The sequence below is a fragment of the Danio aesculapii genome, chromosome 17, assembly GCF_903798145.1.
Source record: "Danio aesculapii chromosome 17, fDanAes4.1, whole genome shotgun sequence".
NCBI classification, from domain to species: Eukaryota; Metazoa; Chordata; class Actinopteri; order Cypriniformes; family Danionidae; genus Danio; species Danio aesculapii.
In genome coordinates, this window is record NC_079451.1 from 28,463,579 (window position 1) to 28,477,798 (window position 14,220).

Genomic DNA, 14,220 nt, shown 5'->3' on the forward strand with positions numbered 1-14,220 from the left:
TCATACATTCCCAACCCATTTTGGCTGGTGCCAGTCACTATCACACTATCAGAACGGATGTGTTTGAGGGTCTGTGTTATTTTAGTAACACTTGAGTTTCTTTGAGCGTGGAGCACACAGGCCACACTGGTCTCCCTGTGCTTGATCACAGGATCAGTGGTGCGGCTTGTGGGCCGGGTTTAATTCTCCACCTGTTTGGTGTGTGAGATTACATGCAGAAGAAATGCAGCGCATGTCTCTAAAGAGGAGGCTGCTGGTTTCCCCCCACAGTCTTCATACACACGGCCGTGTCAGAACTGTCCCAACTTAATCTGACAGCACCCAGCCATCCATAATCCCTCACTGTATCGTAATCTATTTACTCTGCATTCTAAGAGGATTTGCTTTAAAAAAAGTATATATACAAGATATATAAATATGAATTGATGCTGGAAATGGAGGCAGGGTCAGGAGAGGAAGCTTTTGTGTTGCAACCTCTGTTTTTATGTTTGGCTATTGCGTATTCTTTGCACGTTTTAGAAAAAATCTGTTATGTACTGTTGTCACCACGTTTCTTCACACCAGTCATGTGAAGCATGTCTTAAAACATTGCTTTACTTGATCATTAAAAAAGACAGATGTTTCATTTATGAATGTAAATGTATATACCAGTCGAAAGTTTGGAATAAAAAGGTTTTTTTTTTTATATGTTTTTGAAAGCCTCTTGTTCTCACCAAGGCCATATTTTTATTTAATGACAAATAATTTTCATATACATGCCTATAGCCAGCCTGGTGTGAGGGGTGGTTCTTTTTTCTCAAAATGTGGACCTTTCTGCAGTTATTCTCCTCATTTTCTATTTAATTATGAGATTTAAGCACTGAATTTGACATTTTAAGCACTATTTTTGGCTGAATTAGCTCGTCGGATGGTCATCATAACCACACCTTTTTGATGCACCAAAAATATCTCCTAAATATTTAGAATAAAGTATGACAACTAATCCTAATACACATTTATTACATCATACAGTATATCATTAGAAAAAAGTTTTAAATTAAAAACTGTTGCCTATTGTAATTTATTAGGCAAATGACTAACTGGCCAACACACTCCTCAGTCAGAATGTGTCCATTTGAATAACAAAAAATTAAAACATAATAACTATTATTATTATTGTTGTTATTATTATTTAAACATTAATAATAATAATAATAATAATAATAATAATGGTAGTAATTTAGAGCTTTACAAGTTTTGTAGCCTTTCTTGTAAAAAAAAAAGTACATTTGAAAATTCATGGATAACAACATTAGCCAAAATAATATTCAGATTGATTTTAATATGGGCGACTTTTGGTGCTTCTCATTTTTTTATTGGTCACCTTTTCTTTCAAGAATAAGGTCCAAGATTTAGAATAAAAGTTAATTGTCAAATGTTTTCTCTATTAAAAAAAACAATACAGTAGTGAAAGATGACCGCTTATGTCAGATGTTTTCTTGCACAGCTGGATTTTGGACTCTTGAAAAATAATTTGTTGCATTGGCCAAAACTGATTAACTGAATCACACAAGGATTCCACTTGGTCCTAAATCGATATCGATATTGAAAATACTGCTTCAAATATTTGTGGAAACTTCTTTTTTTTTAAAAAAATATGCTTCTAAAAACGTGACTTTTGATATTATGAGATAATATAAAATAAAAAAAGATTCACTTTTGAATCAAATGAATGAAATAGATTAAGATGGAAATCAGTTGTTTTAAATTGAAATATATACTTTTTCATAAGCAGAGGAGGCATACAGTATGATTGTATGCATTATATAATTTATATAGTTTACAACTCTTTATTTCTACATCAATTATAATACTTAATTGGACAAGCAACCATTAATAATGTCTTCATCTGATAATCATAGGAGTTTTCAAAAGACATCTGTCTTATTTGTATTATATTTATATTGTGTGTGTGTGTGTGTGTTTTAATTAGTCTGGCCTCCAGTCACAGACTGAGCGCCAGAAACCATTTTCAGCAGCTCAGACTAAAGCTTAAAAACTTACAATCACACCGGATTATTTGAGAGATCACAGTTTTTCTGTGAATGACAACCTTGTAATCCTGTGTTGAGTCAAACTAAGAAACTGTTTTGGATCAAACAGCCTTTTTGGCAAAAATGCCTAAATGTGATTGGCACTTAAATGGGTTTGATTTATGACACGTTTCTTTCATAACATCCAGAAGCATTGTTCACTACTTTTCATGAGTTGTGATATGGGAGCTTAGATGAGCTGATCATGTTAGTGTATTTTACAGCATTGCCTACGTGATCATCTAGTTTACACTAATAACATTATGTTGGAATATTAATAACTTTTTTTTTTCATTTACCCTGATAGAACCAGTGCATATTGTTTGAGTTTACAAATAAAAAATTTTAGTTCATCACCTGATAATGATGAAATCTGCACAAACAAAAAGCCACCCACTGTTTAGAGTTTATTTCCGGGATGGTTGTGTAATAGAGGGCAAACTGGTTTTCAGTGAGCAAAGGCCTCTGGGTTCATCCGAGCACCATCCTTCAGACAGAGAGCTGATGTCACTGTCTGGTCACTTCACATTAGGAAATTTGACAAACTGTTCTTACCTCAAATTAACTGTTCCCGTTTTAATTGTGGCCATTAAGATCAATTATGTCACCACTAGGATAAGATTGCATGTTTTGTCAACTAGCACTTCAGTGGTATTAGGTATTGGCTACATTAGCAGAGATCCTGTTTCAGTGTATGGTGTTCAAATATTTTTGGTTTATTTTGTCATTTGTCAAATGGTGAAACCAAGTACTAAGATAATTTCAATACATAAAAAAAGGCTTTTTTGTAATGTTAAAAAAAAATAAACATTAAACATTTATTTTTTCAGTAGTGTATATATATATATATATATATATATATATATATATATATATATATATATATATATATATATATATATATATATATATATATAACACACACACACACACACACACACATCTACTGTTTATACATATACTCCACTTGGCACGGAAAGATATTAATGATAATAATTTTAAGAAAATTTTACTTAGAACCCCTCATTAAAGGTGTACACTTTTATTCCAGGAACATTTTAATAGATTTGAAATATTTTAGTTATTTGTTACAATTATTCTCTCTCTAACTGCTATTTTAGCTAGTAAGCTAACCTGAACCCACTAGAACATTTGTAACTTTGAGCCAGAAGAAAGCGACTAAATATATATATATATATATAGAGAGAGAGAGAGAGAGAGAGAGAGAGAGAGAGAGAGAGAAAATAGCCTATAAAAACTTCGCTAATAGATTAAAACAAAAAAGAGCGTTTGTTGACACTGATAACTTTGAAATGTTAGAGTTTAATAGGGTCTAGAGTCTGCAGCAAACCTAAACTGTATGTATGGTCAGTTGCCGAGTTAAAGATAAAACTATATATTAGCTCAGCAAGTGTCCGTCCTGACAGCCGTAATGCCGCCTGTCATCTGTTCATAAGACCTCCGCGCAATACTGGAGGAATAATTCCCTCTGCTGCTTTTCCCACCCTCAGCGTTTCTGCAACTCACAGAGGCCTGGAGTCAGCATCTCAGAAAACCCTTCCGTTTTTAATGCTTTGGGCGGTAATCTCTTTTACAGTTTTCACGTGTAATAATACGGTGCCAATTGTGGACTAGCAGTCCCACTCGGATGACATTTGGACATATGAGCATATCAGCAAAGCGAGGGTGGATTGCAGTAATGCAAGCGTCGTGTTCGCCTCATGAACGGAGAGAAAATAGTGCATCGAAAAATTACTCTTGACGACGGAAGTTATAGCTGGTTCTTTTTGCGGTTCATTTTGGTTTAAATCTTTTGGTAGCAAACAGTTTAGCTATTAAGTAAAAAAAGGGGGGTGGGGAATTAACGAATTAAACGTTTCTACATTATCAATTTAAAGTAAGGTAAAACTTTCTCAGGCTGAAATGTGGGCTATTTGAGTTGTGTATTGGGCTCCGCTCAAAACTACTGTCAAAGGCAAATGCCTTCCAGGCGAATACTGATTAAACAATATCTTCTGACTGAGTAAATGGCAATATAATAGCCGAGATATAGTTTTCAGAACGGAAATTCAAAATGAAACTACAGCTTGTTTAGGAGATGAATAATGAGGCGGAATTTCTGACATATAGCCTACGTGTAAAGTGGGTTTGTATCGGCCATAATTTTAGGTTGAAAAGTTAAATGTTCATGTATTTAATCAAATATTTAACTTGACTTGAATTTGAAATTGGCTGTAGTATTTTTGTTATTCTCCGGGAGGGTATGCAACTACCAGCCTTTACATTTTAAAAGGATTTCAAAATAATCAAAATTTGTTAAACTTGAATGTGGGTGCTTGAATCACCTGTGACGTAGAAGCTGTTATTCAGGGTGTGACTTTTCAGAAACCTCTTGACATTTTAGATATGTAGCATAGACCATTTTAATGAGGTCATGTCATTGGCCCATTAACAGTTCCTGCTTGTTATCAAAATACTTCATAATTTTAACAAGCTATCATAATATTATTTATCATTATGTGGCTCTTTTTAGATTCTCAGAAGCTATGGAAATTAAAAATGTAAAACAAAAAATACGTTGGTACTATTGTTTGTTTACATCCCTTAAAGTGGTTTATAAAACCTAAAATAGACGGCCTTGCCAACAAAGCCTAGCCTATATGAGCACAAAAAAAAAATCGAAAATATCTGTAGATTTATTTAATCCGGTTGCACTTCATTATAAATTAATAACGTACAGATATCAGAGTTATAAATGTGTTTAAAAACTTAAATTTTGTTTTGATTAATAGACTACAAAAATGCCATTTTCATGAATTCACCTCGCCAAAATCATGCCAACTTCAGCTGAAAGTGTTAAAGCGAAGGCCCCGGTCACGGAGTTTTCTCTCTCTCTCTCTCTCTCTGCGCCCTCAGGCTTGAGCAGGTGCTCCACGCGAGGGCGTGTCCGAGCTCCTCAAATTATTCCCCAGAAAGACACGACGCAAATGTTTGTTTGATGCAAATCGTACAAATCCATTCATGTTTATGTAGTGTTGCTGGGTTGCGCTGGCGTCTCAATGCGAGCACAGTAAAACAAATACTCGTAATGTTCTCCTGAGCGAGGTGTTGATTCAGCTGCCAGGCCAACACATCAATAATTAGCACACAAAAACAATGAAGCTGATTAAAGTCGTGCAAATGGTTTGTTATTTTCTTATTAACATTATGCGCTTGACGTTATGAAAATATGCAGAACGTGAAGTGGTATTATAACGTCGAGGTGCATTCGGTATCACATAGGTTTAGCTAATAAATATTTATTATTATTATTATTATTATTATTATTATGAATAGTTATAAGAGCGTAATTTAGTACTTAGCTTAATACATGCCTTCCTTCCTGTGTGTTCAAAAGCATGTAAACAATTTACCTGTGCACATTCTTTCTATCTGCTGCTTAATCGACCAAAAGAAAACTTTTTCTGTTCGAACACGTTCATCTAAACAGCTTTGCCAAGCCCTTGTTTTTTTTTTTCTCCAGCTATTTCTTTAATGGCCCGGTGCCTGACGGCTTCCTCCCTCCCGCTTTTGACCCATTAACCCAGACCCACCCACGTCATTACCGAATCAGAAGAGGCGCTATCGCTCCGGGTTATTTTGGCGAAACGCTCTTGTGCGCCAGAGCGCGCGGAGATTCTGCTGGGAAGCAATTATCGCGAGCGCATTCAATTACGACCTGATCAAATGCGTTAATAAATATTTAAGAAATTTTGCGGTGCCTTGGCCTTTACCAGTTTGCACAGAAAGACATTCAACCGAGTGTATATGTTTTTGAAAGACCAAATAAACAGTTTTTAGTTTTAATGTTTTACAGTCCTGCGAACAGATTCACAGCAAATCCATACATACAGTAGCAAATAACCGATTTATTAAGGACAAGCAAAAATGTAATCCTTTTCCACATAACGAAAAATTCACTGAGTGACATGCGATTTCACACACGCCCTTTTAAACCCCCGCTGGAAAAATTGCCTCAAGTTCAGCGCAGACAATCATTCGACTCGAAATACGGTGCACATGTTAAAAAAATAAACAAAGGTGCATTGACCATGTGAAAAATTATATGAATCCAAAATTAAGGACCTTGAAATAAATAAAACCCATGTGCGTTTATTGTAGTATTTTTACTTATTTATTCGTTCGTTGAAAATTGAAAACATTTGCAACAAGAGTAAATTCTGGGAGTTAAAAATCGCATATACCCCAGTCAGAAGTCATGTGAAATTTTGATCTTTATTACGGACATGAATGTAATGGTCTGCGCCTGCAGTACATTCAGCATTTTCACTGGCATTTGGGAATTATTCTGTAAAACCACATTTTCTCATCCACATGATTTTTTTGTCGGTTAGAGCAATTAAGTCAAGTGCTGTTAAATGCATCCAACAATTGTAATCATGCTCGTGCTTTTTCACCGCAACAAATCTTCAAATTCTAGATCACCTATTCAATGGAATATCACAGCCAAATATGCCCCCGATCTAAAATGTCCAACGTGTAATTAAATTTCCTTTTTTCTCTCCAAAATGTATTTTCCCCACATTATGTTCTCAATATAAAATCCTATTTATTTATTTTTTTCAGGGTAACAAAAATTGGTTTTCAGTATATCAAATATGTCCAGCGGCCAATTCTTGATCTTTGGATTATTTGGGAAAAAGATTTACATAAAGTCGCTTCAAAGTCTTATTAAACCATTTGAAATCCAGTAACACCAACTAAATATGGTCAATGTAACTGACCCAAATACATATGTACACAATTCAGCTCCGTTAAGCTGACTAGAATCTGTCGTCCTAAAAAATAACCATATTTAGAAAACGAAAACAGCTGTACAGGGTGTGAGAGGTGGAGGTAAAACGGTCGCTGAGCGTTCAGTGTCCCGTGTAGAAAAGCGGTAATCCAGATCAGGCAGGAGTGTGACGCGAGTCCGGCAGAACAATTCAGAACCAGAACTGAGGGGCGTCGAGGATTTCTAGTCAAGTCTCTTCGGGGACAAAAAGGGAAAAACTATAGTTTTCATTTCCCTTTGTGACTTTGCCATTTTCCGCGTTCTTTCCTCTTAAAAAGGGGCTCACTTTTAAAAATGTGATGAACATCTAACTATTTTGTTAAAATCTGCAAGTCCATATATATTTATTCCTTAAACTCAGCACACTATTAAAACAGAGAGATGGTGAAAATGGAGGGCATATTGGAAAGAAAAAAATAATAAATCAGATCACAAGACTTGGAACCTCCAGGATGCTTGGTCTTTGTAGTCCAAACAGTCTGTAGTGTTGAAGTTGAGCTTCCAGGAGGAGGCCGTTTGCTCCTTGTAATCCAGGCAGTCAGAGGAATTGAAGGCCAGCCCAGTGCCACTGTAGGCCTGGTGGTGATGATGGTGGTGTCCTGAGGACTGGCTGATGTGGTGATGGGCGTGTGTAGGCATGGACGAGGCCGTCATAGGGCTGAGCTGATGAGGGTGGTGGTGAGAGTGCATGGGAGCCAAATAGGAGCCACAGTCTACCCCGCTGAAGTAAGAACCGGACGGAGTCGGGTAGCCCTGGCTGTAGCCAGTTGTCTGGTTGTAGGGCATGGGGTAGGTGGAGCTGGCTGTGCCTGAGACGGAACGCTGCATGCAGGAGGTGTTTGAGGGAGCGACGGGCTCCGGCAGGGACACAGATGGGGGTGCTGAGCCTGGAGAAATGGCAGGGCTCCAGATTGAGGAGACAGTACTGATAGAGGTAGAGGTGCTACTGATGCCTGTGTTATTTGTGGAGGAAGAGGAGGAGGATGAGGAGCCAGCGCTGGAGACGGCAGGAGGGGTGAACTGGCCGCTGCTCTCAGAGCCTGTGCTCTCCCGGGTGGGTGAGGATTTCTTCTTCGCAGGCCGAGCTTTAGTGCTACTACCACTCTGCTGCTGTTGACGACATTTAGCACGCCGATTCTTAAACCACACCTGCAGGTTGGAGGAAACACAAACACTTAAAAATTTGTCAGCAAATTATGTTTGAATAATGCTTTTAAAAAAAGATGTGCATGAAAATATGATAGCACAGAGTGCATTACACCCATCTCACACACACACACACACACACACACACACACACACACACACACAGAGGCCTATTAAATGATTATGGAGACCTTCCGTGCATGTCTGAAGGACATGTTGGAGAGCCATTGTGCAATATCAGAGTGGAAAATAGCTAGTTATTAGCAGTTCCTGGCTTTATTTTGCATGCAGGGTCTTTCTGCTTTACTGTGTGGATCTAATTTCAGTGCTTGTAGACGGCTGGGTGATAGCAGCCTATTGAGTTTCTCCGCAGAGATGGTAATTCAATACTGGAAGGAGGGTCTGACCGTGTAAAGCGTTTTGTTTCATGTGCTTATTAAGAGCAAATAAAATTGCTTGGGAAATTGACAGAGGGCTGCTCCTTTAGGCCTTGAATCACTTCAGAAACAGCATTATTTGCTTGAAAAATCCACAGTGGACTGTGGGAAATTTCTCATCACTGATATTTACATCAAGTTTAAGAAGAGTGAACTTTTAGCTCAGTGGTCACCTGGGAAATATCTGTGCCTATATGTAGACATTTGTTTAGTGCAGGAAAATTAATTCACTATGCACAAAAAAAGGTGCTGAATTCTACTTTAGAGAGTACAAATTATTGAAGCATAATTATTAAATTATTTCATGCTACATAATCCAACCATGTGTCTTCAAAATACAGAAAGAGAGAAGACATCAACATGACAGTTAATCTAGTTCTGTATTGGCTGTATAGCCAGGTTGTCAAATACACACACCTGGAGTCTAACAATACTAATTGAAGGCATTATAAAAAATTTAAAAAAATCACTACGATCTTCTACGAAAATCGGTAGGGGGAGCAGCTGAGCATACCGCACTTTAACGAATATTTTGGAAAGTTGCATACTTGTAGATTTTTTTCCATCCAAAGAAAACCATTTGAAACTTATTTTCGTACATTTAGCAGTAACATATACCTGAACTCTGGACTCGGGAAGGTTGATCTTCAATGCCACCTCCTCTCTCATAAATATGTCCGGATAACGCGTTTTGGCAAAGAGCGCTTCGAGAATGTCAAGCTGTGAGCGCGTAAATGTCGTTCTCTCCCGCCGCTGCTTTCTGGGCGTTGCTGCAAAAATAAGTTAGGATATTTTATGTACTTATTTTATTAAGTCAAGAAATAGTATACACATTAACAACAACAATAATAATAATATTAATAACAACAACAGTGTCTAAAAAAACAACATCTGATATTGGGGTGTGATTTAGTGGGTTGAGGACATTTTCTGAACCTGTGGTTTTAACTTTTTTTAGAGTTACTTTTTGTAATTTATCTTTCACTTATCAATTCATTTGAAATCATACATTAAACAGACCCAATAAGTTGTTTAAACGTCGAAAAATGGCACTTCAGACAAGGTTAAGAATGCCAGTAGTTTAATTTGCTCAAGTATGTAACAGCCTAGAATAAGAAGGAATAAAGGAGAAGACAGTCGGCATTCGTGGCCAGATATTTAATGGTGCTAAACGGTTGATCATGAACGTAAAACTCGTTTTGCATGTACCTGGGTATCCGACGGACGGGTGCAGTAGGTCCATGGCCGCGCCGCTCAGCCCCAGGCCGTTCATGGCGTAGGGGGGCTGTTTGAGGTATGACATCATGCTAGAGGCAGTCACGGGTCCCCCCAGATCTTGCCAATAGTTCGATTTCCCCCGATGTTGCAGTTTGACGAAGGACGGACCCAATTTATGTTACTGAAATGTGATTGTAAACAAAATGAATAAATAATCATTAACAGATTAAATGCCCAATAAAGGAAACTCAAGTACGAAATTAAATGTAAAGGATTATAAATATACAATGGAGTAGTTTTTCAATAGGCTTTTCTGCAAAATATTTAAAGAAAAGAAAGTATAAATGATTGGGAGACAACCGAACTGCTTTTTGGTTTTAAAATCAAGCAGGAAATTACTCTATTACTTTTGATGATGATCATGATAAATATAATAATAGTAATAACAAAACCAATAAAAATAAACGATATTTTCTCTATTTAAAACAAATAAAATAATAATAAACAGCATAATGATGGTAGGATGACTGACGCGAATTAAAAACAATTATTCATTTTAAACATTTGAATTATTCCTATCGTTCAATTGTTTCATATTCGTAATCTTCAATTCGTAATTTCAGCTAGTATTCAAAGCTTGGAAATAATAAAAGTAAAATAAATTAGTCAACCTAAAATAATAAAAGAAAAGTATTTAAACGTTTTTGGCTATTAGTTTTTATTATTTCCATTAGCGTTGATGACGATGCCTGATGATTTATAATTATTTAAATACGGTTGTGCAGAAATTTGTCCGGTTCAAAACGCAATTACGAGGAAATCTGTGCGGTTTTAAACAAAGCTACTTTTCGGATGGATTACAAAACATGCCGGCCTAATAAACATTGTCAAGGTAAACAAGGGTCACACTACATTCAGCTTTAAACGTAATTTATTTATGAAAGTAATATTTTTTTTTAATTATTTAGTGTAACTTCAACGAAATTATATAAACGTTTTAACAATTGAACTATCTACAAACTGTCCAAATAAATAGGTAAAGAATGAGTTAGCCTATGCTACTTAAATAAAAAAAAAATGTTTAACCATATTATTGTCAATTTGGTCCTGTTAAAAATCTATATTTTAACACGTTTCTATTCATGAACGCGTCGTTTTATTTTGTTTGCCGTTCCATTTTTAACCAAATTGAAGAGCTGACTAGTTACATAGTGGAAATTAATGTGGATGGGCCCCGTGCTGAGACGACCGAACCGCTTAGAGTTCTGTGTATTCCAACCTATTCCTTGCTTATTCTTTACTTTGTAAAGACTGGTTAGAAAGAACACATCTACGTGCAAATTAACTCAATTACAATGCAGATTAGACCTCTGGGGAAACACCTTCATTTCTTGGCCTTATCACCAAAATAAATTAACAAAAACCAAAACACGCCTCTCCAATTACTCTCCAAGTGAGCTGGTTTACACTGCGGCGATGACTTGAGCACTGTAAATCTGCTCCTGTTCGTTTCAAACGTAATGGTCGCTATTCTTAGATGCAATTCATTTTTAAACATTAGCTTCTAAGCGACTGTGAAAATGATCAGACTTCACTCCGTAACTTAAAATCGCCACTGACGTCGGTCGAGAGAAAAGGACAACACAAAAACTTTTGCACAGTTCTTTCAAAACAGCCACATCAATCCAAATAGAGGATCAAAAAAACAATTAACGATTTTAAATAAAAAACATGGAATTTCAACACCGAATGAAACATTCATTAGCTCCGTTTTTGAGTACCGAACACCAACTATGAAATAAAATAATGCAAAGGCGCATTTGTGTTTTTTATTTACCTTTTTTCTCCTCAAAACACACCGTCCTTCTCCTCCTCTGGAATTTTGTAGTCTGAGCAGACGATAAAAAATATCCACCAGTGGAAGGCTTTAGGAAGTCAAATCGGCAGGAGAACCTCAGCAAATAAATTTCGTATAAAACTCTCCTCAAACTGCAGATACACAGCAATGTTGGTATGACGCACGTGCTGGACTTGCTGTAGTCTATTTAGAGTGTGTTCCCGGGGTTTAGAAGCAAATACATCAAAATCATTTGCTTTGGCTTTCTCGTTCGTGTCTGTCACTAGTTTAAGGTGATTGCTAATGTAGACGGATGGAGATTGATCACCTTCTCCTAACCCTGCCTCTCTAAGAGCGTAGGACACCTGCCGGTCCGCCCACTCCAGCCAATCGCCGCGCAAGCTCTGCTTGAGTGACAACTGTAGCAACCAATCCACAGGTAAAACATCATCGAAGCCCCACCCCCCTGACTAAAGACATCAAGAACACGCACTAACCAAATAAATCTTTTAGAATTTCCAGAAGACCTAAAATAGGAAGAAAAGTGCAGACAATGTTGTTAAACGTTTCCTAAAAACGAGGACATGGAAAATACATTAGAATCCGGGATTCACGTGCACTAGTCATTTTGAAATTAAGGTAGGAGTATTAAAAATATTTAAACCATTTTAAATGATAATATTTAGCCTACCCGAAAGACCAAACGATTGAGATTTAGACCGAAACACTGATTATAAATTCGTGTTAAATCCAATCCTTGTTAATTTAACGACTGTAATCGTTTCTGCGTATTTAAATGTAGGCTATGCTATTTTATTTGGCAGTAGAAAGGAGGACCAGTTTCGAGCAGAAATGTGAGGCAATTAATGTATCTATTTCGGCTAAGCAAAAGCTAAATTTACCAACGTCGGTTAAAAAGTTTAACAGCATATTGTTAAAGCTGTTCAATAATCAAGCATTAAAAGAATTTAAGAGCAGTAAGGCCTTTAATGAAATATATGTCACATCACTGAAAAAGCCCACCACAAATTCACAAAGTACGGTTTCATAAAGAATTTAAGAGTCCCTTATAAGCGATCGGTTCATGCAGTGCATCGATTTGAAAATGCAGCTCAAAAAGTTTAATTTATCCACTTTATCTATTTTCATTTTTATTGTTACCCCGCCTCATGAATATTAATGAGAGGCTAATCCCCACTTAGAATTACATTTCAGAATAGTGTGCGTAAAGTTTAATAGGCAGACGGAGAGGAAACGTGAAAGGGAGTGAAGAAAAACTCGGCCCTTCCAGAAAAGAAACGAAATCAGCACATAGAGAGGGTCTGAGCCTCAGAGAATCAAAGAAAGCACCTTTCAAGCCTCACTTTCCCAAAGAAATGCCAATAAAATACGGTAACAGAATATCACGGAGGGCGCGGTGTTTCCTTAACTGTTTCTGAAAGGCTCAGAAGATCTTAATAAGGCTTCGCTCGGTTCTTTTGTTGATCTCACAAAATCAACTCATTCTAATTGAGGCCTGAGCTGAAAGCGACCTAATGTTCAAAGCAAGTGACCGCCGGAGGAACGAAATTACATTTTTTACTATATGGGGCATCCAATCAAAGGCCGGCCGGCTTTACGCGTTCTTCAATAGTCAACAGTCATCGACAAAAGTACTTTTGGGAATAGCAGAGATGCTGCTGTTAGCTATCAATAGACGCGGAAAAACTAAAGGGAAAGTTATTGGATACTGCTTCAGAAGGGGGACAGGGAATGCGCATATTAAATGTTTATCCTGCCTGTTTAATGCACAAGTGCCTCCAGCCCACCCTCCAAAAAGACAAATCCCCCCTGCCCTCAAACTATTTCCAACAACAATAATAATAATAATAATAATAATAATAATAATAATAAAACGTGATCCTCAAACGAACATAACAGAAATATAACAATTCCTGCATTTTGCTGGTTTACTCTCTGGGCCCCGATGTTGCTAAGACCCCGTGATAAACCCAGAACAAGTATCAAGTTATCAGGTTGCAAGAAGCTTTTGTAATAAGAGTATTTTGTCTAATCCCAAATTGCAGTCGAATTTTCTAAATGCTGAGCTCGTAAATCTCGGGATTAGAGGAGGCGAGAAGAGGAGGGGGAAAAGTTTGGTTTCTTTAGCCGGCAGGATGGGAGCGGGTCGGCGATGTTGTCGGTCCTTATTAAAACGATGATGCATAAAATTCGATATTGAAGCTCGCGCAGAAGGCTCAGTACCGGCGTATTTTAGGACGAGGGAAGGATTTTCGGCGGTCGAGGGGCTTTGGTGAAGTCCAACTGTTCAGCACCTGAAGTCAGGCCGTGGACTTCAAAGCAGGAGCCACAGATCGCGCTTCTCCGCCCGCACTCAGATGCTCCACTTCTCTCTGCCACGCCGTCTGGAGAGCTTTTATTATTTGTGATAAACAATCTATTTAAAAGTCACTTTTTTTACCACTACTGGTTTAAGCTTGAAAACAATAGTTGGCAACAAAACGAACAACAATCAGGTATGTAAACTGCATTTTGACATTGACACTGCATGTGAGTTTGTGAACTATAACAATTCAATGTCTTTTTTACTTTGTGTTTTTGGTAGACATATGCATTTCATATCGAAACATTTGGTAAATGCGTTGTTTAAAAAAAAACTAAATAGTAATTCTGTTA

At 37.1% G+C, this 14,220-nt stretch overlaps 1 protein-coding gene across 1 annotated transcript; it reads right to left on the minus strand.

Moving 5' to 3' along the window:
* Positions 1 to 6,215: 6,215 nt before the first annotated feature.
* On the minus strand, positions 6,216 to 11,965 carry otx1 (orthodenticle homeobox 1). Its single transcript, XM_056476334.1, has 4 exons — positions 11,545 to 11,965; positions 9,699 to 9,888; positions 9,108 to 9,259; positions 6,216 to 8,055 (listed from the first exon to the last, which is right to left on the minus strand). Exons 2-4 carry the CDS (start codon positions 9,793 to 9,795, stop codon positions 7,336 to 7,338), a joined length of 969 nt encoding a protein of 322 aa, XP_056332309.1. The 5' UTR covers positions 9,796 to 9,888; positions 11,545 to 11,965; the 3' UTR covers positions 6,216 to 7,335.
* Between the last annotated feature and the right edge of the window lie 2,255 nt (positions 11,966 to 14,220).

Excerpts from the sequence above, each read along its gene's own strand:
- otx1 (XM_056476334.1), bottom strand. The coding sequence starts at position 9,795 with ATGATGTCATACCTCAAACAGCCCCCCTACGCCATGAACGGCCTGGGG. Across the intron at positions 9,260-9,698 it reads CCCGTCCGTCGGATACCCAG|CAACGCCCAGAAAGCAGCGG; the intron begins GTACATGCAAAA and ends TTATTTTTGCAG. Across the intron at positions 8,056-9,107 it reads TTCCCGAGTCCAGAGTTCAG|GTGTGGTTTAAGAATCGGCG; the intron begins GTATATGTTACT and ends TCCAACCTGCAG.